This window comes from Carassius gibelio, chromosome B22 (genome assembly GCF_023724105.1).
Source record: "Carassius gibelio isolate Cgi1373 ecotype wild population from Czech Republic chromosome B22, carGib1.2-hapl.c, whole genome shotgun sequence".
NCBI lineage: Eukaryota > Metazoa > Chordata > Actinopteri > Cypriniformes > Cyprinidae > Carassius > Carassius gibelio.
This window is the reverse complement of record NC_068417.1, coordinates 18,082,509-18,107,781: the sequence shown is the minus strand read 5'-3', so window position 1 is coordinate 18,107,781 and position 25,273 is coordinate 18,082,509. Positions and strand designations below refer to the sequence as shown.

The following is a 25,273-nucleotide window of genomic DNA, read 5'->3' as shown; positions in this document are numbered from 1 at the left end:
CATACGATGCAACGTGCCAAAAGCTGGTTAAGAAGGTGCAGAACAAGTGTGAAGATAAACCTGCATTGGGTTGTTTTCACACATCACTCAAAAACATTGCTCAATGCTGTTTTAAAAGTGTTATATGAAGTACCTGAAAGCCATTCTCAAGTAAGAGTGCAGACATCTTACCAGAAAATGACTTTGGTAGAAATTGAAGTCACCGTTTAGAAAATTACATGAGTAAAAGTCTTAAAGTGTTTGATATTTATTGACAAGAAGTATTTTTTAATCCTAACCGTACTTGTAAGTAAAAGTACTTAGTGTATTTCATTCCAATATAAAAAATGTTTCTGGAATCTGCATCTGAAATAGCATTTAGATGTATTAACAGTTTATATATCTCAGACGGGATATGGATGCATTAAACCTGCAGTTACAGATGCATAAATAGGCCTAATGTTTTGTTTTTAACATAAAACTTTGAATACTAATATATGAAATAATTGAAAAAATATGAAAAATAGCCTAAATGTGAAATGATAACCGCTAGTAGGTGACAAGAAGTGACTGTTAATTAGTGAGTCTTTGGGATTCAACCGAGATTCATTCAAACGGCTGATTCATTCAGAAACAAAGCATTTGACTGTATTGATGAGTGAATCGCTGAATCATTTATTCAACCGATTCGTTCAAAAAGCTGGTTCCAACAATGAGTCCACACTGTCCATTGCTCAGAGATGAAGAACATTGCTGTGATATTAGTTTGGAACTACTTTTGCTTGGCGAAAACGAGCAAAAGTGCGTCTAAAATGTTAGTCACCCATTGCTTTACTGAAATTGTACAAAATATTATTCAATGTGTTCATGACTATATCTGCAGAAAAACTTTACTATTTGTGCGATATAGATTAAGCTAATTAGATTAAATTTTGAGTTTTAATAGACTAATAAATCAACGTGTGTGTGCACTCGTGTGATAAGGTCAGACTGCACATCGTTACAACAACGCTGACTATATCATTGCAGCTATGTAAATCTCACACCCCAGCCTTGACTTGAGTGGGAAATTAATCATTTGCGGTTGTGCATGCACTTGTTTGCACTCGGGCAAAGGTTTTTGCAGATGCCAATGTATCGGAGTAAAAGTACACATTTTAATAAAGGAAAGAACTGAAATGACGCCTTGGAGCATGTGGAAAATGTAGGAAATGTAGTGAAGTAAAAGTAAAAGTTGGCTGAAATATGAAAACTCAATTAAATATAAAAGCCTACTATTAATCCTCCTTACATTAAACCACTGGTTTTAAATATGGCTGAAGTACTAGTGCACTGCTTATTTATGTGGACTGTCACTATAATGTCTGGTCATGGATGTAGACACACAACGAATGTCTTAACTTTCTTGCACTCTGAATAAATATTTCCTCAACAGATCACAAGAAAAAGCCTTGCACCAAAATAAATGCTCCTACCGATTTCTGTGCTTTTCTTTTGTTGAACGTTGTTTCAGAGTAAATGATCTCTTCTGTACATGTTGTATCTGTTGCAACAATAATGATAGACATAAATAATAATAAAATGATTATGATAAAACATATTTGGGAATTATTTTTTTCTTTTTCTGTAGAACACTCTTTCCTGTTATTCTAATGTTATTAACATTTATTTGTATATTTACTGATGTATTTATTTATTTATTATTTTACAGATGTATGAGCATTAGGTTATACTTGCCTTCTTGGTTGACTTTTTTATTTTTCTTACAGGTGAAGATCATGACTACAACAACAATCAACAGAAATCCAGCCGCAGCAGCAGCAGCAGCAACAGAGATTAACACGGTTAGGTCATGTTCTGTAACAGACAAAACAAAACGTTTATATTAATGTATACGTCAGTCTGATCCACAACAAATGCTACATGAAATATCAGCACTATGAGATGCAATGTTAGTATCACCACTGTTACCTGAACATGTGTGACAGAGTTGAGTGATGTTCAGATGTGTGGTCTGGTTTGTGATGGGATTGTTGAGCACACAGCTGTAGCTGTTTATATCCTGATATTCCACCTCCAGAGGTAGAGAGAGACTGATCCTGAGATCAGACACACTGATGCTGGACAATAAACTGTTTCCTTTGTACCAGGAGAGAGTCACATCACTCACATTCACAGCTGAACACAGCAGTGAACAATATAATGAACATTGTGAAGAGTCTCTGCTGATGACAGGAACAGGCACAGGAGCTGTTAGAGAAATATGAAAAGAAATATTAGAGAAGTTCATTGTGGCTGACAGGTGTGTTCAACACTCATATGACATTGGTAACAAATTCACATTTAAAATGGAATTGAAGTATCATTTTTATATTTTATATCATTTATTACATAATTTTAATTAAACTAATTTCTAAAATTAAAAGAAACATATGTATGTGTGTTGGTGTGTTACAGGGTTGAAACCAAATACATTTTATGTATTGATTTATAGTTTTACTCTTATCCCAGAGTGAGACTTTCAGTTTTCTTATAGGAAAATCCATCAGAAAAGTATTAATAAACATATCTAAGACTATAAGATGATTTAAACTATATTATTATACTTTTATATACCATTCACATTTTAGATATTATTTTAAATAAAATATTTTACTTTTTTATTCTACATGATCATAAAATGAAAAAGATTAATATTGAAGTTTTAATGTAAATATAACAGAATATTTTCATCATGCTTCATTTCCAGTCGAGCGGTTACTGTCAAATTATGTACACAGTGCTTTTATGTATTACATAGAGCAATATTATTTAAAGTTTAAACCTTTTAAAATGCTTATTTTTCATAAAGTCCTCAGCCAGAATCAATCATTGAAACACTCGCAGATCAAATGTGGTCAACGGGGTGAATTATTATCTACTCACCGTAGACAGAGAGATTGAAGATGTGGAACAGTTTCTCTGTTTTGTCGATGCTTATGTTATAAAGTCCAGAGTCTGTGGTGCTGGTGTTTGTGATGGTCAGAGATCCAGTCTGATCCAGCTTCAGTCTGTCTCTGAATCTCCCGTCAGCACTATCATTATAAACACTGATCTTATTGATTTTTCTGTTGATTTGAGCGATGAGAAAGCGTCCAAATTTCCACATGATCTGATCATCTTTCTGTATATCAGTATCATTGATGTTCAGAGTGACAGAATCTCCCTCCATCACTGACACAGACTTCACTTCATCACCAAACACACCTGAAGAACAAATATCTTTTACTCTTTGAAACTATTTGAATATTTGTCACTTCAGTACAATTACAGACTCTGCACTTAATGTATAATTTCAATGTATAATTCAATAATGTGCAATAAATAAACACTTTGATGTGAGTGGAAGAGAGAAGTGTTAAGATGGACATCATAAACACAAAGATGTATATTGAGTCTGATAAAACATGAAAATAAATGTTGGAAATAATAAATATCAGAATCATGTTGCTAAAAAATCTTACCGGCCAGACTCCATGAGCACAAACAGAAGAAAATAAAAGTCTCAACATTTCCCATTTTCTTCAAATAACAACAGACCTGAATTCAGAAAAGTTGACATTTAAAACAAAACACAGGAGAAATGTTCTGTTAAGTTTCTGAAAGCTGAAAGTGACAGAAGAGCTGGAGAGCTGAGCGCTGTCGTGTGTATTGTAGTGGTTGAGTGAAGCTCTGAGGTAAGTGTGAATAAACTGCTCCAGTTACACCTCCCACACAGTCTGTATGTCTTCACACACGGTCTTCACATACTATAGACAGACCGTAGTAATTAAGATTGAAACAATACTGGCTCATGATCCCAGCTCAGCATTTTCACAGGAAGCTTGTGGTTTCTGAACATTTGATATTAAATCATTGATGTTACTGCGTTCAGTTTATAGCTGATATACAGTAGCAGAGCTTCGAGAAAGAGCTTGACTGTGGCCCGACAGCGAGGAGGTCCTCGATTTGGGTCTCGGCTGAAGAGGATTTTCTGTGTGCTGCATGTTCTCGTGAATGTTCTTCTGACAGAAGAGAGAAAACAGAAGACAAACTCTTTCTGAGACGTGGTTTAAACAGCCACATTTTACATTATTTAAAGAATATGAAGCTCTTAGCCAGTTCTTGTGACAAACACCTTCAGCATGAAGGGCGTCAGAGGAAGCTGTAAACAGGATGTTAACAGAGACCAGAGACAGGACAAGACGGACGCAAAGAGGAGAAGAGACATATCAGATATTTACTTTTCATCTCGTCTCTGTATAATGCAGAATAAAGCAGTGTTTATAAGTGCTGCGCTGCTTTGTAGTGCTGCCATCTACAGTCAGAGAGTGAAGTTGAATTTTTAGTTGGTCTACAATTTAACAAAGCTAGAGAAACCATTCTGTTTGCTTTCAATTTTGTAATTGTACAGTTCAACTTAAATAAATAAATAAAAATTACTCAATAAACAATCATAGCTTTGACTATTTCTATGGATGCGCATACACATGCTTTGATCTGCAGGTAAACAACACGTGCGTGTGTGTGAGTGTGGTGCTGCTGACACAGAATACACATGCACTGATCCTTGTTTATGTTCAGAGGAAAGCAAATGCTTCTTGGTACTCACCAAAATGTCGCAGAGATGACGCAGGATGACGCAGAGAATATTTTTTGAATGAAGTCATTATTTTATTTTTCTTGCACACAAAATGTATTCTAATAGGTTCACAACATTAGTGTTGAACCACGGATGTCACTTGGACTTTGTTGTCAGTGTTCTTGATACATTTCTGGTCCTTGATCGTGGTAGGACCCTTGCTGTCTATGTAGGGTCAGAAAGCTCTCGGATTTCATCAAAAATATCTTTATTTGTTATCCAAAGATAAATCCGGTTTGGAAAGACATGAGGGTGAATAATTAATGACATATTTTCATTTTTGGGTTAACTAGCCCTTTAATATGATTTATTTTCCATTTAATAATTTATTTCATATTTCATTTGACTCAAAAAAGCAATAAGAAATGTCCACTAACTTACAACTAAATATTCTAACAAATATAAGCACACAACTCAAATGAAGTGAACTGAATCTTAACCAAGGCTTACAACAAACGTTTAAAAAAATACCGTCACATTATTCTGTGTGAAAAAAAAGGGGGAAAGCAATATCACTAGAATGTTAGATTAAATTAATAAGCCTTTGATCTTGCAACTTATTTTACAAAAAAACTAACAAGAAATACTCTCATACAAATATTATTGACAGTCTGATTGATTGTAAGGCACTACTCTTTGGAAAGCTACTTTAGAAAAAAAAATGAATTTTGAAAAGTGCTACAAATACAACTGAAGTGAAACAAATACTAATTAGCTCAGTGGTTTTAATATGTAATGTCTCCACTTGTTCAAGAACATCTCCACTCTCCTGAGTATCTGATTAATCGGATGGTGTTGTCTTCTTTCTTCTCTTCTGTTGAAGACATCTGGATCTGATGTCATAAATCAACACAGCAACAGTAGCCACGCCCACCAGAGCAGAGAGAGCCAATCGGATCGCAGCTTCAGTAGAACCACAGCAGCAGGTGCAGACTTCTGAGAGAGGAAATGAATGTTATTAAAATAGATATACGGCCCCCTGAAAGACATTTTGTACATTTTAGAGTTAAATGCACTGGACTGATGCATTTTGACAAGAACAGCAGACACTGAGCTGCTCGTGTGCACAGTGTGCCCTTCACTTTGATACTCCCAGCATGAGAGACTACATACTTCTTTAATTAAACTACTCTAATCCATATCACAATTTCACTTTTAACATTGACAGATGCTTTGCTAAACCAATGTCATAAAACATAACATAAGTCATTACGGAAAGTTTGAAAGTATTTGTCAGTTGAATATGGAAAGATTACAGCAGACCACCAGAGTCTATTAATGTGAAACACTGATATACTGTAGATGTACTGCCACTGACAAACCTGAACATGTCTGACAGAGTTGAGTGATGTTGAGATGTGTGGTCTGGTTTGTGATGGGATTGTTGATCACACAGCTGTAGCTGTTTATATCCTGATATTCCACCTCCAGAGGAAGAGAGAGACTGATGCTGAGATCAGACACACTGATGCTGGACAATAAACTGTTTCCTTTGTACCAGGAGAGAGTCACATGACTCACATTCACAGCTGAACACAGCAGTGAACAATATGATGAAGATGATGAGGAGGATGATGATGATGATGATGATGATGATGATGATGACGACGACGACGATGATGATGAAGAACATTGTGAAGAGTCTCTGCTGATGACAGGAGCAGGCACAGGAGCTGTTAGAGAGATATGAAAAGAGATATTAGAGAAGTTCATTGTGGCTGACAGTTGTTCACATCTCATATGACATTGGCAACAAATTCACATTTAAAATGGAATTGAAGTATCATTTTTGAATTACTTTTGAATTAGTTGATGACATTTACATGAAATAAATAATTCATTACATAATTTTAATAAAACTAAGTTGTAAAATTAAAAGAAACATATGTATGTGTGTTGATGTGTGACAGGGTAGAAGCCAAATTAGTTTTATGTTTTGATTTATAGTTTTACTCTTATCCCAGAATGAGACTTTCAGTTTTCTAATATGAAAATCCACCAGAAAAGTATTTATAAACAGGACTATATGATTTAAAACAGTTTTCAAAAATCTATTGTGTGAAAATGTTTTATGTCTTTATGTTTTTATTCTACATGATCATAAAAATCCAAAATAATTACGAGATCAATATTGAAGTTTTAATGTAAATATAACAGAATATTTTCATCATGCTTCATTTCCAGTTGAGCGGTTACTGTCAAATTATGTACACAGAGCTTTTATGTATTACATAGAGTAATATTATTCAAAGTTGAAACATTTTAAGATGCTTATTTTTCATAAAGTCCTCAGCCAGAATCAATCATAGAAACACTCGCAGATCAAATGTGGTCAACGGGGTGAATTATTATCTACTCACCGTAGACAGAGAGATTGAAGATGTGGAGCGGTGTCTCTGATCTGCTGCTGTGTACTGTATATTCTCCAGAGTCTGTGATTCTGGTGTTTGTGATGGTCAGATATCCAGTCTGATCCAGCTTCAGTCTGTCTCTGAATCTCCCATCAGCATTATCATCATAAACACTGCTCTTATTGATTTTTCTGTTGATTTGAGCGATGAGAAAGCGTCCAAATTTCCACATGATCTGATCATCTTTCTGTATATCAGTATCATTGATGTTCAGAGTGACAGAATCTCCCTCCATCACTGACACGAACTTCACTTCATCACCAAACACACCTGAAGAACAAATATATTTTACTCTTTGAAACTATTTGAATATTTCTCACTGCAGTACAATTACTGACTCTGCTCTAAATGTATAATTTCAATGTATAATTCAATAATGTGCAATAAATAAACACTTTGATGTGAGTGGAAGAGAAAAGTGTTAAGATGCACATCATGAACACAAAGGAGTTTCAGTGTATTAGTCTGAGAAAACTTGAAAGTAAATGTTGGAAATAATAAATATCAGAATTATGTTGCTAAAAAAAGCTTACCGGCCAGACTCCATGAGCACAAACAGATGAAAATAAAAGTCTCAACATTTCCCATTTTCTTCAAATAACAACCGACCTGAATTCAGAAAAGTTGACATTTAAAACAAAACACAGGAGAAATGTTCTGTTAAGTTTCTGAAAGCTGAAAGTGACAGAAGAGCTGGAGAGCTGAGCGCTGTCGTGTGTATTGTAGTGGTTGAGTGAAGCTCTGAGGTAAGTGTGAAGAAACTGCTCCAGTTACACCTCCCACACAGTCTGTATGTCTTCACACACGGTCTTCACATACTATAGACAGACCGTAGTAATTAAGATTGAAACAATACTGGCTCATGATCCCAGCTCAGCATTTTAAGAGGAAGCTTGTGGTTTCTGAACATTTGATATTAAATCATTGATGTTACTGCATTCAGTTTATAGCTGATATAACCAAGCTTCGAGAAAGAGCTTGACTGTGGCCTGACAGCGAGGAGGTCCTCGGTTTGGGTCTCAGCTGAGGAGGCTTTTCTGTGTGGTGCATGTTCTCGTGAATGTTTTACTGACAGAAGAGAGAAAACAGAAGACAAACTCTTTCTGGGACATTTTACATTATTTAAAGAATATGAAGCTCTTAGCCAGTTCTTGTGACAAACACCCTCAGCATGAAGAGCGTCAGAGGAAGTTGTAAACAGGATGTTAACAGAGACCAGAGACAGGACAAGACGGACGCAAAGAGGAGAAGAGACACATCAGACATTTACTTTTCATCTCGTCTCTGTATAATGCAGAATAAAGCAGTGTTTATAAGTGCTGCGCTGCTTTGTAGTGCTGCCATCTACAGTCAGAGAGTGAAGTTGAATTTTTAGTTGGTCTACAATTTAACAAAGCTAGAGAAACCATTCTGTTTGCTTTCAATTTTGTAATTGTACAGTTCAACTTAAATAATAATAAAAAAAATACTCAATAAACAATCATAGCTTTGAATATTTCTATGCATGCGCATACACATGCTTTGATCTCCAGGTAAACAACATGTGTGTGTGTGTGTGTGTGTGTGTGTGTGTGTTTGGTGCTGACACAGAATACACATGCACTGCTCATTGTTTACGTTCCGAGGAAAGCAAATGCTTCTTAGTACTCTCCAAAATGTAGCTAAGATGACGCAGAGAACAATTTTTGAATGAAGTCATTATTTTATTTTTCTTGCACACAAAATGTATTCTAATAGGTTCACAACATTAGTGTTGAACCACGGATGTCACTTGGACTTTGTTGTCAGTGTTCTTGATACATTTCTGGTCCTTGATCGTGGTAGGACCCTTGCTGTCTATGTAGGGTCAGAAAGCTCTCGGATTTCATCAAAAAATATCTTTATTTGTTTTCCAAAGATAAATCTGGTTTGGAAAGACATGAGGGTGAGTAATTAATGACAGATTTTCATTTTTGGGTTAACTAGCCCTTTAATATGATTTATTTTTCATTTAATAATTTATTTCATATTTCATTTGACTCAAAAAAGCAATAAGAAATGTCCACTAACTTACAACTAAATATTTTAATAAATATAAGCACACAAATCAATTGAAGTGAACTGAATCTTAACCAAGGCTTACAACAAAAGTTTAAAAAATAGCATCACATTATTCTGTATGATAAAATGTGGAAAGCAATATCACTAGAATATTAGAATAAACTAATAAGTCATAAAACAGGTCAAACATTGGCAGCTGTGTCTTATTTCACTTACAGGATCTTATTTCTCAGATGCAATAAAGTTTTTATTCAGATAACTACAGGTGTAGAGATCACTTTCTCATTGAGCGGGAGTCTTTGATCTTGCAACTTATTTTACAAAAAAACACAAGAAATACTATCATAAAAATATTACTTGACAGTCTCATTGATCAGTGCGTTTGTAAGTCACTACTCCTTGTAAAGCTGCTTTAGAAAAAAAAAAGGAATTTTGAAAAGTGCTACAAATACAACTGAAGTGGAAAAAATACTAATTACTTAATTTAGTTTTAAAATGTAATGTTTCCACTCGTTGAAGAACATCTCCACTTTCCTGAGTATCTGATTAATCATATGGTGTTGTCTTCTCTCTTCTCTTCTGTTGAAGGCTTCTGGATCTGATGTCATAAATCAACACAGCAACAGTAGCCACGCCCACCAGAGCAGAGAGAGCCAATCGGATCGCAGCTTCAGTAAAACCACAGCAGAGGATACAGACTTCTGAGAGAAGAAATGAATCTTATTAAAAAATATATATACGAATATATATACGGCCCCCTGAAAGGCATTTTGTACATTTTAGAGTTAAATACACTGGATTGATGCATTTTCAATGTGAAGAACAGCAGACACTGAGCTGCTCGTGTGCACAGTGTGCCCTTCACTTTGACACTCCCAGCGTGAGAGATTACATACTTCTTTAAATAAACTACTCTAACATTGACAGATGCTTTGCTAAACCAATGTCATAAAACACATAATTCATTATGGAAAGTTTAAAAGTATTTGCCAGATGAATGTGGACAGATTCTCATGCCACCAGAGTCTATTAATGGAAAACACTGATATAGTTGTACTGCCACAGACATCCTTGCTCATAGCTGGCAGAGTTCAGTGTTGAGATGTTGAGTCTGGTTTCTGATGGGATTGTTCACCATCCAGACACTCCAATCAGGGGCGTAGCACCAAATTCTGGGCCCTGTATACTCTCAATGTCAGTGGGCCCCCTACACATGCCATTGTACGATGCGGGTTAGCAAAATTAAAATTCCATTTTGAATGATTTTTTTTATTATTATTTGAATATAAACAAGTATAAATAGTGTTTAAATCTATTTGGCCTACTTGTGCTCAAATAAGTTTAAACCTTAGGCTACATCGGGTTTGTGTATTAACATTTTGATCCATGATACTGATGCAAGTTTTAAATTAAAAACATTTATTTTTGAACAGGAGAACATGAGACAACTGTGCCCTCAGAAACCAATCAAATAAGCTAAGCTTGCCATAATGAAAAAAAAAAGTCAACTATAAAAAAATAAATAAAAGTCAAATGAGATGTCATCTACATCCCAGTAAATGCCCACTCACAAGTCTTTTTGTTTGCGAAATCAGTGATGAGATCTGTAAAGTCCAACTGTTTGGCCAATTGGCTTTCAATTGACAGAATGGCGAGGCTGTTTAGTCTATCCTGTAACATACACCTAATTTGAATCCTTCGCATCATCACTTTGCCCTTTTGAACTGTCGATTAATTTCGGACAAAGCCCCTTATCTCAATGAAATGATCACTGACAATAACCTTGACATTTTTCTTCTCACTGAAACTTGGCAAGTTCCTGAAGATTTTTTACAGCTAAATCTACTTACGCCAGATGGATATAATTATCTGTCCAGACCGCGACCCAATGGTAAAGTGGGTGGTCTCGCTATCATCCATCGTGATAACCTCCGTATCAAGCAACTTGACTTTCACGACACCAATACATTTGAGTACATGGTTTTGAAGGCTGACTCTCTCATAATTATTTTGCTCTATAGACCTCCTAAGGTCCTGTCTAACTTCTTTTCTGAACTCAGTGAACTGTTGACCCTTGTCTGCTCATTGTCATTTCCCATTCTACTGCTTGGTGATTTCAATATTCATGTTGATGCTGTTTGCTCTAACTCCAACCAGTTATTTTCTATTTTTGATTGTTTTAATCTAATTCAGCATGTTAATTTTCCTACTCATACCCGTGGTCATACCCTTGATTTGATTTGTACATCAATGGCCAATATCTCTTCCATCACCTCTACTGTGTCACGCTGCCAGTCTTTGTTTTCCTGGGTGTTCCCTAGTGAGCTCACTTCCCCTTAGGCACTTCACCATAGGCACTTTAATTCCGCTAGTCTGGTTGTGTCTTCACAGTAATTGCACTCCAATTAGAATCGCACAGGTGTTGACAATACTCTGTCATTAGTTTCCCTATATAGAGCTGTCTTTCTCTGTTGTCATCATGGAGTCCTTACCCTATGTGTCTCATGCTCTCGTTCCCCCGAGACTTCCTCTACCTTCTCATTCTTCCGAGTTCCCCGTTTCATCCGGTTCCCTCTTTTGGTTACGTTTGTCTCTCATGACTGTTTATTTTTGTAGTTACCCCTCTGTTTAAATAAAAACCCTTACCTGCATTTGGATCTACCCTCTCTTTGTGTTTTCCCAAACCCAACCGTGACAGAAGGACTCCATCTTCATGCCTAGATCCAGCGGTGTGAGATTTCGAATCGGTTCCCCAGCCACCATGGAGGAACGGAGGGGGAGATTCCGGAACTTAACCACCCTTCATCAAGAGGGAAGGGAGGTGGGTGGCCTGGCGCAATTGTTTTGGACTTTGGCAGTCGGGTTAGGTTACAATGATGCAGCACTAAAGGATTGGTTTAATAATTGCCTGGATGATCCTTTACCTCAATGGGAGATGAAGGGGTTAGAGATCCTGGACTTTTGGGGGTTTACCAATTACCTGCACCATCGTGCTCAGTGGAATGCAACAACCACACCAGAGTTTCCAGACAAGGCTGCCAGCTCAGCCCCACAACCCAAGATGGCCACCAGCCCAGCCCCACAGCCCAAGATGGCCGCCAGCCTAGCGCCACAGCTCAAGATGGCCGCCAGCCCAGCACCACAGCACAAGATGGCCGACTCAACGCCACCGACTCTCCATCGTAGAGGGCGGAGGAGGAGACAGGCAGCTACGGTTCCTCAGGACCCGGAGAACGTTCCCGAGCGGGCGGCTGCCGTCCATGAGGCCATTCCCGATGCGGTGCCCGCTGCTGTTCCGGAGGCGGTGGCCGAGGCTGTTCCCGATGCGGTGCCCGCTGCTGTTCCGGAGGCCGAGGCGGTGGCCGAGGCCGTTCCCGATGCGGTGCCCGCTAATGTTCCGGAGGCCGAGGCGGTGCCCGATGCAGTCTCCGAGGCGGTGCCCGATGCAGTCTCCGAGGCGGTGCCCGATGCAGTCTCCGAGGCGGTGCCCGATGCAGTTCCCGAGGCGGTGCCCGATGCTGTTTCCGAGGCCGAGGCTGTTCCCGAGAAGGTGCTCGATGCTGTTCGAGAGGCCGAGGCAATGCCCGATGCTGTTCCCGATGTGGTGCCCGCTGCGGTTCCGGAGGCCGAGGCGGTACCCGCTGCTGTTCCGGAGGCCGAGGCGGTGGCCGAGGCCGTTCCCGATGCGGTTCCCGTTGCTGTTCTGGAGGCCGAGGCGGTGCCCGCTGCTGTTCCGGAGGCCGAGGCGGTGACCGAAGCCGTTCCCGATGCGGTTCCCGTTGCTGTTCCGGAGGCCGGGGCGGTGGCCGAGGTCGTTCCCGATGCGGTGCCCGCTGCTGCTCCGGAGGCCGAGGCTGTTCCCGAGGCGGTGCCCGATGCTGTTCCCGAGGCGGTGCCCGATGCAGTTCCCGAGGCGGTGCCCGATGCAGTTCCCGAGGCGGTGCCCGATGCAGTTCCCGAGGCGGTGCCCGATGCTGTTCCCGAGGCGGTGCCCGAGGCTGTTCCCGAGGCGGTGCCCGATGCAGTTCCCGAGGCGGTGCCCGATGCAGTTCCCGAGGCGGTGCCCGATGCAGTTCCCGAGGCGGTGCCCGATGCAGTTCCCGAGGCGGTGCTCGATGCTGTTCCCGAGGCGGTGCTCGATGCTGTTCCCGAGGCGGTGCTCGATGTTGTTCCCGAGGCGGTGCTCGATGTTGTTCCCGAGGCGGTGCCCGATGCAGTTCCCGAGGCGGTGCCCGATGCGGTTCCCGAGGCGGTGCCCGATGCGGTTCCCGAGGCGGTGCCCGATGCTGTTCCCGAGGCGGTGCCCGATGCAGTTCCCGAGGCGGTGCCCGATGCAGTTCCCGAGGCGGTGCCCGATGTTGTTCCCGAGGCGGTGCCCGATGCAGTTCCCGAGGCGGTGCCCGATGCTGTTCCCGAGGCGGTGCCCGATGCTGTTCCCGAGGCGGTGCCCGATGCTGTTCCCGAGGCGGTGCTCGATGCGGTTCCCGAGGCGGTGCCCGATGCGGTTCCCGAGGCGGTGCCCGAGGCGGTTCCCGAGGCGGTGCCCGATGCAGTTCCCGAGGCGGTGCCCGAGGCTGTTCCCGAGGCGGTGCCCGAGGCTGTTCCCGAGGCGGTGCCCGAGGCTGTTCCAGAGGCGGTGCTTGATACAGTTCCCGAGGCGGTGACCACAAGGCCGTGGTGGTCTTCTACTCCGCCCTGGGGGACTCTGGCGGTGACCACGAGGACGTGGTGGTCGTCCGCTCCACCCTGGGGGACTCGGGCGGTGACCACGAGGACGTGGTGGTCGTCCGCTCCGCTCTGGGGGACTCGGGCGGTGACCACGAGGACGTGGTGGTCGTCCGCTCCGCTCTGGGGGACTCGGGCGGTGACCACGAGGACGTGGTGGTCGTCCGCTCCGCTCTGGGGGACTCGGGCGGTGACCACGAGGACGTGGTGGTCTTCTGCTCCGCCCTGGTGGACTCCGGCCTCGACCACAAAGATGTGGTGGTCATCTGCTCCGTCCTGGTGGACGCCTCAACATGCCCTTCATGGACTTATGTTTTGTGTTTTTTGAGTTCTGTTTCTGTCTGTTCCTTTTAGTTTAGTCTGGCCCTCCTTCCCTCCCCCTGAGCCTCCACCTGTCCGCCTCCCTCCTGGACTCCTTGTTTTGTGTTGCACCTTTCCATTCCTCCTGGTTTCTCCTGTCCCTGTTTTCTGTCCCTCCGTCCCTCCCCCTGGTCCGCCGCCGTTCCACCTCCCTCCTGCCTCTTTTTCTGTTGGGGTTTTCCTGGGTTTAGGTGGAGCATCTGGTAGCTGCTCCGTAGGGAGGGGGTAATGTCACGCTGCCAGTCTTTGTTTTCCTGGGTGTTCCCTAGTGAGCTCACTTCCCCTTAGGCACTTCACCATAGGCACTTTAATTCCGCTAGTCTGGTTGTGTCTTCACAGTAATTGCACTCCAATTAGAATCGCACAGGTGTTGACAATACTGTCATTAGTTTCCCTATATAGAGCTGTCTTTCTCTGTTGTCATCATGGAGTCCTTACCCTATGTGTCTCATGCTCTCGTTCCCCCGAGACTTCCTCTACCTTCTCATTCTTCCGAGTTCCCCGTTTCATCCGGTTCCCTCTTTTGGTTACGTTTGTCTCTCATGACTGTTTATTTTTGTAGTTACCCCTCTGTTTAAATAAAAACCCTTACCTGCATTTGGATCTACCCTCTCTTTGTGTTTTCCCAAACCCAACCGTGACATACTGACACTGGTATTTCTGATCATAAATTTCTTGATTTTAGCTTCAGCCTGCCTATGCATAAGAATTGTTCTACAACTGTCATATCTTACTGCAATCTCAAAGCTGTTGATACTGCATTATTTGGTATCTCCGTTTCCTCTTCTAATCTTTCTAATGTCTTTGATATCTCCTCACCCTCACTGATACTATCCAACTATAACTCCATAATCTCGGATATCTTAGATAAGCATGCTCCTGTCAAGACCAGAAGTGTCCCTTCCACACATTCGTCTCCTTGGTACACTCCTGAGCTCCGTATCTTAAAGGCCACTGGTAGACGGCATGAGCGGAACTATAGGAAAACTGGCCTGACTGTTCACCATTTGGCATTCATCGAACATATCAAGATTTATAAATCAGCCCTGAGTTTGGCTCGTTCCAGTTTTGTATCTGCTATAATCAATAAATCAAGCAACAGGCCAAAAGCATTATTCAACACAATAAATAAACTTACCAAACCTCCATCTCATGTTGCTCTAGCTTCTGATGAACTTTGCACTTCATTCTTGGCTCACATGCTAGAAAAGACTGATGCCGTAAACCAGTGCCTCTTTAATGATGCCACTAACATTAGTTATCTGCCGAATCAACCTGGTCAATCCCTGCCTTTTTTCTCTCTGTCTACTCCTTCTACTGTCTCTGAGTTAATCTTGAAATCCAACCCTTCATCTTGTCATCTTGACCCTGCTCCTACTACTCTACTGAAACTACTCTACTGAATCAATGCTTCTCTTACCTCTGCTTCATTTCCTCTGTCACTCAAAACTGCAGCTGTTACCCCTGTTCTCAAGAAACCCAACCTTGATCCCTCAGTTTTATCTAATTATCGTCCCATTTCAAATCTCCCCTTCATAGCGAAATTACTGGAAAGCACTGTTGCCTCCCAGCTTCAGTCTTTTCTAGTTGAAAATAATCTTTTTGATCCTTTTCAATCTGGTTTTCGCCCTATGCATAGTACTGAAACTGCACTAGTTAAGGTACTGAATGATCTACTTCTTTCTGGTGATTCTGGTTCTCTGTCTATGCTTTTGCTGCTCGACCTCAGCTCTGCCTTCGATACCGTCTCCCATCAACTACTCATTTTGCGCCTTTCGGATGTGGGTATTTCTGGTGCTGCTCTTTTCTGGTTCTCCTCTTATCTCTCTGACAGACTGTTTTACATTTCACTTCAGAATTTTCGCTCACCCACTGTCCCCTTGAACCAAGGTGTCCCTCAGGGATCCGTTCTTGGGCCATTATTATTTATTATTTATATAATACCTCTTGGTCAGATCCTCCGCCGTCATGGTTTTAATTATCATTTCTACGCTGACGACATTCAATTATATACTACCTGTACATCAACTTTATCTTTCACAACTGACAAAATCTCTGCCTGTGTACATGAAATAAAAGATTGGCTTCATTCAAATTTTCTAAAACTTAACATGGACAAAACTGAGATTATTTTCACTGCACCTTCATCACTCACTAATAAAATTCCTACTAACTTCACCTGTGAGATCGCCGGCTCTCTTATCAAACCATCTAGTACTGTTAAAAATCTTGGTGTAATTTTTGATTCCTCTCTATCTTTCCACTCTCACATTAATTCCATCACTAAATTGGCATTCTTTCATCTACGTCGTATCGCTCAGCTGTGTCCCTTCATCAGTATCTCAGATGCTGAAACTGTCATCCATGCATTTGTCACCTTACGTCTTGATAACTGCAATGCACTTTTCATTGGCCTACCAGCTAGCTCCATTTCCAAATTACAATACATTCAAAACTCTGCTGCCAGACTACTCACCCACACCAAGCGTTCTGCACATATTTCCCCAATTCTGCATGATCTTCACTGGCTTCCTGTGGCTTACTGTATTAAATTCAAAATTCTCCTTCTCGCTTTTAAGTCTCTGCATGGCCTTGCTCCCCCCTACCTCTGTGACCTGCTTCTCCCCTACACCCCAACTCGCTCTTTACGATCCGCTGATTCCAGCCTTCTCGTTGTCCCTCGGCATCGCCTTGCTTCAATGGGGGGCAGATAATTCAGTGTTGTTGCGCCCAAAATGTGGAACTCTCTCCCCCCATCACTCCGTTTTGTTAACACTATCTCTGAATTCAAATCCATGCTCAAAACACACCTATTTTCTGAATGTTATAGGTCTTAGTGAGTTCCTGTTCCTGTTTGTTTGTTTGTTTGTTTGTTTGTTTCTGTTTTGGACTAATATTGGTTATGACCCCTGCTTGTTTGGTTTCTGATTTTGGATTACCCTATTAAACTCACACTGCACTTGGATCTTCCGTCTCCTGTGTTCCCGTACACGACAACTACTGCTCGGTAGGTATGCTCAAATGGCTCGAACCATCCCTCCCTCCCTCTCTCCCCATTATAAGCATGAACATATTACCATGCACCTTCTGGTTGTCGTCTCTTTGTTTCAGATTACTAATGCTTTCAAGTCTTATCAAGGGTTTTCAAGGGTTTATTTTACAGATATATACTCCAGGGTAAATTGTAAATTGTAATACTCTGCCAACTATTGGCCTGTCATACATAATACATATTTTTTCAGTTTTCACTGGTTTTCACAAATGTTTTTTGTGTATATGTAAAACTTTTTAAAGCGATTAAGCGATGCAATAAACAGCTAAGAACAAGGACAAGAAACCAGGCATGAAAACAGGAAACTTCAACAATGATCTGACAAACACAAGACGAAAGACAGGGCAATAAATAGGGAGCAGGCAATGAATGCCAGCTTTCGCTGATTGAACAATTAACGGTGATGCCCACTTGAAATGATCAGTGCAGCCAAGAGACACACATAACTCCACCCACATAGTAACTAACAGAGATGACAGTTCGACCAACCGTTACAAATACACACTAATTCAATCCAAACTAAAAACAGCCTTACTTCTGCTCATATAACTCTAGCTAAAACCTGGCTTCCCTCCACTTTTATCCATATCATCTTATTTAATTTCGGTATATGCTATTCAATAATTAATGCAATAATTAAGCAATGCTATACTACTCTATAGGTACTTAAGATTAACATGACATTGGGTGAAACCGTGTGTGTTGTCACCTTTAATATACTCTATTAATTCTTTGGGTAACATACTTAGAAATCCATTGTATATATGAAATGTTTTAGTATAAAAAAAAGCTTGATTATATGATTTTGTGTGGCATTTTTACTATTCAAAGTTTAAACGTTACCTGTGGTCTCTGCACTCTAAAAATCTCTTAATTTAAACAGGAGAAAAAACAGTTAACAAATGACTAGGCTTGCTGCCTTCATCACTGTGCAAGAACAAGATCTCAGTTGATCATGATTATATGAAGACCAACAATCACCCACAGGCGGTGGTAATAATGTTTAAAAGTTCACAGACTCCAGATCAGTTCAAACAGCAAAAAAAAAAAAAAAAAAATCAACAAAAATCAATGGGGACAATAACACAACATAAGGCAAAACCAGAAAAAAAAAATCTACATCAAATGCAGTTAATAAATTACTAATTCTGCCCCACACATGGCATAGAGCAGTGATCCTCAAATCTGGCTCTGAGTTTAGCTCCGACTCTAATTAAACACACCTGCCTGTGATTTTCTAATGATCCTGAAGACACTGATTAGCAAACTCATGTGTGTTTGATTAGGGTTAGAGCTAAACTTCGCAGGAAAGTGGATCTCGCGAGCCAGATTTGAGGATCACTGGCATAGAGGAAAACAAAGTAATCATGATTTAGCAAATAGTAATCAGCAATTAGTAAAAAGCACGTCTTAGTACATAGAGGGAGCAAATTAGTAAATTGTGCGCATGATTTATATACACCCCCCCCCCCAAAAAAAAAATAAAAAAATAGAAAAAAAAAAAAAAAAATGAAAAAAAATAAAAATAAAACAGCACATTCAAGACGCTGAGACATTATCTCTGTGGCTCTTAATGAAGGCGGATGCATTTTCTCTCCCTCTCCTCCCCCTTACCTTCCCTGCTTTGCTCCTCTCGTCTCGTTTTCGTCTATTGTCTTATGAGAGACTCTCTCTGCACTGCTCTCCAAACTAAAAATCATGGATTTGATCAACTGGTCTCTCAACGCAATTGACACCATCTTGGGTTTGGGGGAACCTGACCGGCCTGCCGGAACTTTCACAGCTAGCTACATGATGGATGCTTGGGAGAGATGGTGGGTCGTGTGTCTGGTGGCTCTTTCCGTGGAGGACATTGAAGATAACTATCTATTCAGAACCATGATAACAGGAGAGTAGACTGGTAAATAGAAATAAGGCTACTCGCCCCAAGACCAAACAATCCCAATCTTATCTCTTTCGGCTCCCCTCAACCAGCACTGGCCTCGACCAAGGCCAATGTTGGGAACAACAACTCCCCCGGAAGAGCTCTGCAGTGAGACACTCTCGCTTCCCCAACCCCCCCATATTTATCACTAAACGTAAATGTTGGAGCTACATTAGTTTGCTTTCAGTAGTTGTAATTCTGTTAATTAATTTGTTTACTATTATGATTTTGCTCATATTAGTAATATATATTATGGTAATATTCTTTTGTTTGTTTGTTTAGTTAATTGGTTTTATTTATATGTTTAGTTTTTATTTTTGGTTAGTTTGATAACTACAATGTTTGAGTTAGACACCTGAGGGCAGCAGTGGGCAGCTCTTCTTAAACGCTCCGAAGCTTTAAAAAGGAAACATCATATAGAAGAGCAGGAGGAAAGGCTTCGTAGAGAAAAGGAGCAATTGGCTCTTGAAACAGATTTGGCAGCTACAACTGCAAGGCTTCAGGACTTAGAAGTGAACTCATCACAGCGTGGTTCAAGACTATCTAATGGAATGAACTCTTATTTGGAGAGGAGCAAAGCTCAAAGATCCGTCGGTTTAGATCCTCTTGCAAAAGCCTTTGTCCCTCCTGAAAATGATGATGTTTTGCTGGACCTGATCCGGCATCAGTTTTTAGACCAAGAAAAGGATTTGCTGAGCGAACGTATGGAAAGCCGTTTGGGCCAGAAGCTCCATATCAAGAAGTACAGACTGCAAATGGACGTCAAATGGGGCATATATTAAATTCTCAAACTCAAAGCGGTAACAACCAAAATGACATGGTGGGCATTATGCAAAAACAAAATGAAATCACTGCACTGTTGGTTCAGCAAAATATATCCTCGGCTCTTCCTCCAAGAAATCAGCAAATTTTTGATGGAGATCCTCTTCAATATAAATCCTTCATTAGAGCCTTTGAAAATGTGGTGGAGAAGAAAACGAATAATCCCAGCGACTGTTTGCAGTTCCTTGAACAGTATACTAGGGGGCAGCCAAAGGATCTTGTGCATAGTTGTCAACATATACCTCCAGATCAAGGCTTTCAAAGAGCCAAGAGTCTTCTTGCTCAGCATTTTGGAGATGAATATAAAATTGCATCTGCTTACATGGAAAAAATATTTGACTGGACCCCCGTTAAAGGTGAAGATGTAAAAGGATTACAATCATTCTATTTGTTTCTCCGAGGATGTTCAAACTTAACAGAACAAGTGATGTATATGAGGGAACTGGACTTACCATCTAACATGCGGAGTATCGTTTTAAAACTTCCTTACAAACTAAGAGAAAAATGGAGGAATACTGCATGTGATCTGCAAGAAAGAAGTGGACAGAGAGCTAAATTCATTGATCTTGTACATTTTATTGAGAGACAAGTGAAAATTGCTTTAGATCCAGTTTTTGGAAACATTCAAGATCCTCAACATCCTAACGTTAAGGCCTCCTGTAGCAGCCAGCTAACGACAAAGAAGGAAAGGGAGCAGTTACGTTATGAATGTCATTCCTGTGAGGGAAGAAGCTATGGCACGCCCTGCAGAACATAGCCCCCCCCTTCACTCATTGTTGTCTTTTTTGTCTGCAGAGAAATCACACACTAGGTCAATGCTCACAGTTTAAAGCCAAGGCACACCAGGACAAGATTAACTTCATTAAGGACAAGGGTATTTGTTTTGGTTGCCTGAAGGTAGGCCATACAAGCAAGGACTCTAGGAGTCGATTGGATTGCTATGTATGTCATCAGAAACATCCCGGGGTCCTTCATATAGAAAGGGAGGATAAAGGCTTATCTGCAGAACAAGCCAAACATCCTGTGAGTCTTCCAAGTGATTCAACCATAACCTTTCAGACGTGTGGCCATATTGGGGCCGGTGTGGAAGATCTTTCTACTTTCTCTATTGTTGCAGTAAAGGTCAAAAGCAAACTGACTAATAAGATCATGCAAACATATGCTTTCCTGGATCCTGGCAGTTCCGGCACATTCTGTACAGAAACTATGGCGAAAAGGTTAAATTTGCGAGGTAAGAAGACAAACATTTTGTTGAGAACAATGGGCCAACGAAAAGTTGTGAATGCTCATGTTTTGTCAGGTCTTGAAGTGTCTGGTATGGGTGCTGCAGATTTCATTGAGCTTCCTGATGTTTTGACTCAAAGAACTATACCTGTGTCTACACTTAATATTCCACGACAAGCAGATATTGATCCATGGCCATATTTGAAGGATGTAATACTCCATGACATTCATGCAAATGTTGATCTGCTTATTGGAACCGACACCCCTAAGGTTTTGGAGCCATGGGAAGTAATAAATAGCAAAGATGAGGGCCCATACGCTGTCAGAACCAGGGTTGGTTGGGTCATTAATGGTCCTCTTCATGGTGGAAGCTGTAGAGGTAGGAATGGCTATTCAGCTGTAACAGCTAATCCCATCTCTGTTGAACACCTGCACGAAATGCTTGTTAAGCAATATCACCATGACTTTAGTGAGAAATCATCAGAAGAGCAGACTGAAATGTCCAGAGAAGATATTAAGTTCATGGATATTGTCAGTAGTACAGCAAAACTAATTGAAGGTCATTACTGTATTGACTTGCCATTCAGAAAGGAAAATGTAACCTTGCCAGATAATCGTTATATAGCAGAGGAGCGCTTATGGAGCCTGAAAAGAAAGTTTGACAGGAACAGTGTTTTTAAGGAGGAATATACTATGTTCCTAAATGAAATGATAACACAGCGACATGCTGAGCTAGTTCCTCTTGATCAGCTGACACACAGCAATGGGAAAGTGTGGTATATCCCTCATCACTGGATATATATGTATATGTATCATCCTCAGAAGGGCAAGTTAAGAATTGTTTTTGATTGTGCAGCCTCATATAAAAGGAACATCGCTCAACAGTCAGCTTTTGCAAGGCCCTGATCTCACCAACAGCCTCATTGGAGTTTTAGTCCGATTTAGGCAGCAGCCTATTGCAATAGTGGCTGATATTCAATCTATGTTTCACCAGGTTCATGTCTCAAATGAGCACATTAACTTTCTCCGCTTTCTCTGGTGGGCAGGTGGTGACACTGCAAAGGCTTTTCAGGAATAACGCATGAAGGTACATCTATTTGATTTCAGATGAAGCATCAAGAGGAATGAGGGCAGAAGATCTCATGAACAGAAGGAGATGGATGATGGGACCTGATTTTCTTTATAAGTCCAAGGATCAGTGGCCTAAATTAGATGTAGATCTTCAGGGGATTCCTGGTGCTGACCCTGAGATCAAAAGGGATTTGACAGTGAATGCTGTTGTTAAAGACACAGACAATGTTATGAGCCATCTGATTCATTACTTTTCATCTTGGAAGAGATCAGTCCACTGTACAGATTGGACCCAGTGATGGATGGTGAGATTCTAAGAGTGGGTGGTCGGTTAAGCAAAGCCTCACTGCCAGTGGAATCCAAGCGTCCTGTTATTCTGTCAAAAGATATGCATGTATCAACACTAATTCTGTGCCACATTCATCAGCAAATAGGTCATGCTGGAAGAAATTATATGTTGTCCAGTTTAGTGCGAAAGTATTGGATTATAAATGCAAACTCTGCTGCTAGAAAGGTTATATCAGATTGTGTTGTTTGCAGACGCAACCGAGGAAGACTCCTTGAACAAAAAATGGCAGACTTACCTGCCGAAAGAGTGTTGCCTGATGAAGCCCCTTTCACTCATGTTAGCATCGATTATTTTGGGCCCATTGAAGTTAAGAGAAGCAGAAGTCTTCTCAAAAGATATGGAGTGCTCTTCACCTGCATGACTAGTCGTGCTGTACACTTGGAAGTAGCATACACATTGGATGCAGACTCCTGTATAAATTCAGTGAGAAGGTTCATCTGCAGACGAGGCCCAGTTTCAACTCTCAGGTCTGACAATGGAACTAACTTTGTTGGAGCCAGCCGTGAGCTCAAGAAAAGTCTGACTGCTCTGGATCATGGTAAAATTCAAAGAGCCTTTCTTCAAGACGGTATAGAATGGAGATTTAACACTCCATCAGCTTCCCATCAGGGTGGCGTTTGGGAGCGCTTGATTCGCTCAGTGAAGAGTGTTCTTACCTCTGTCCTTAAACAGCAGACCCTGGACGATGAAGCACTCCAAACTATTTTTTGCGAAGTTGAAGCAATATTGAATGACAGGCCTATTACAAGGGCCTCAGATGATTCAAACGACCTGGAAGCTTTGACGCCGAATAACATTCTGTTGCTTAAAGGGGAAAACCAATTATGCCACCAGGATTGTTTGACAGAAATGATCTGTATGTCAGAAAAAGATGGAAGCAGATACAGTACTTGGCGGAACTCTTCTGGAAGAGATGGATTTCTGAGTACCTGCCATTGATGCAACAGAGACAAAAATGGACAGCACTAAGAAGAAACCTTACACCTGGAGATGTTGTTCTTGTGACAGATGCTACAGCTTCAAGAGGATCTTGGATGATGGGGAAAGTTTTGGATGTCAGATCAGATGTGAATGGGGTTGTGCGCTCTGTCCGACTCCAAATGAAGACCAGCATCTTAGATAGGCCTGTGACGAAGCTGTGCCTGCTGCTGGAGGCGGCAGTGTGATCGCATGAACTGACTCTCTCTCTCTTTCTCTTTGTCTGCCTCTTTTTCTCTTTCTTTCTCTTTTCTTTGCAGGTGCGGCATGACATCTGTGCATGATATAGTTAGAATGCACAGTGTATAGCTCAGTTTTGAGAGTCAGTAATTGTGATAATGCACAATTAGGGGCCGGAGTGTTGCTATGTGGAGTGGAGCTACATTAGTTTGCTTTCAGTAGTGGTAATTCTGTTAATTAATTTGTTTACTATTATGATTTTGCTCATATTAGTAATATATATTATGGTAATATTATTTTGTTTGTTTGTTTAGTTAATTGGTTTTATTTATATGTTTAGTTTTTATTTTTGGTTAGTTTGATAACTACATGTTTGAGTTAGACACCTGAGGGCAGTAGTGGGCACAGGTAAAGGTAAATCAGAATCAGAATCAGAATGAGCTTTATTGCCAGGTATGTACACATACGAGGAATTTGTTTTCGTGACAGAAGCTCCGCAGTACAACAGAATGACAGCGACAGAACATAAAACACATAATAAAAGAATAAAAAATACAAATAAGTAGAGAGTGAATAACAATATTCAAATGACAATTGTAGGCAAGTATATTACAAAATGAAGTTATGTATGTACATATATATTGTGTGCAAAATTTAAGTGTATACTAAGTATGTGTGTTAGATAAATAAAGTGTGTGTGTATATAAATATAAAGTGTAGTGTGTCCGCCGTTATTATAAGCTGTTCATAAGATGGATTGCCTGAGGGAAGAAACTGGTCCTGTGTCTGGTCGTTCTAGTGCTCAGTGCTCTGTAGCGTCGACCAGATGGCAACAGTTCAAAGAGGGAGTGTGCTGGATGTGAGGGGTCCAGAGTGATTTTGACAGCCCTTTTTCTCACTCTGGATAAGTACAGTTCTTGAATAGAAGGGAGGATTGTACCAATGATTCGCTCAGCAGTCCGGACTACCCTCTGTAGTCTTCTGAGGTCAGATTTAGAAGCTGAGCTGAACCAGACAGTTACTGAAGTGCAGAGGATGGATTCGATGATGGTGGAGTAGAACTGTTTCAGCAGCTCCTGTGGCAGGTTAAACTTCCTCAGCTGGCGGAGAAAGTACAACCTCTGCTGGGCCTTTTTCACAATGGAGTCAATGTGAATGTCCCACTTCAGGTCCTGAGAGATAGAGGTGCCCAGGAACCTGAATGACTCCACTGCAGTCACAGTGCTGTTCATGATGGTGAGTGGGGGGAGTGCAGGGGGGTCTCTCCTGAAGTCCACGATCATCTCCACTGTTTTGAGGGTGTATAGGTAGGAATATAGGTAGGAAGTAGGAGGTGTCCTGTAGCACCTGGGTGATGGGCATATGGTTTTTACCAGCGTGAGAGATGCTCTATTGTTTGCTCAGTTGGAACAAATAAACCAGCCACAACCCTGAATCCAGCTTAAATTAGATTTATTTCTTGCCTGCGTACATCACATGCCCAGGGTGCTAGAAGTTG

The 25,273-nt window shown here is 41.1% G+C and overlaps 2 protein-coding genes across 3 annotated transcripts in view; both read right to left on the bottom strand.

Annotated features, from left to right (window-relative positions):
- Positions 1 to 1,861: 1,861 nt before the first annotated feature.
- The window catches only part of LOC127988517 (SLAM family member 8-like), a 52,807-nt gene continuing 29,395 nt past the window's right edge, over positions 1,862 to 25,273 (bottom strand). The window contains exons 2-4 of one of the 2 annotated variants that reach the window (XM_052591324.1): positions 3,483 to 3,558; positions 2,905 to 3,225; positions 1,862 to 2,229 (exon numbers count right to left, since the gene is read on the bottom strand). In XM_052591324.1, coding sequence (XP_052447284.1) covers positions 1,877 to 2,229; positions 2,905 to 3,225; positions 3,483 to 3,537 — 729 coding nt within the window. In that variant the 5' untranslated portion in view covers positions 3,538 to 3,558 and the 3' untranslated portion in view covers positions 1,862 to 1,876. Of the gene's footprint in view, positions 2,230 to 2,904; positions 3,226 to 3,482; positions 4,598 to 25,273 lie in introns of those variants that run through there. The other variant, XM_052591323.1, reaches the window with a different exon arrangement.
- Positions 4,667 to 25,273, bottom strand: part of LOC127988501 (uncharacterized) — a 34,965-nt gene continuing 14,358 nt past the window's right edge. The window contains exons 2-5 of the mRNA XM_052591301.1: positions 7,584 to 9,791; positions 7,000 to 7,320; positions 5,962 to 6,312; positions 4,667 to 5,575 (exon numbers count right to left, since the gene is read on the bottom strand). Coding sequence (XP_052447261.1) covers positions 5,421 to 5,575; positions 5,962 to 6,312; positions 7,000 to 7,320; positions 7,584 to 7,638 — 882 coding nt within the window. The 5' untranslated portion in view covers positions 7,639 to 9,791 and the 3' untranslated portion in view covers positions 4,667 to 5,420. The remainder of the gene's footprint in view (positions 5,576 to 5,961; positions 6,313 to 6,999; positions 7,321 to 7,583; positions 9,792 to 25,273) is intronic.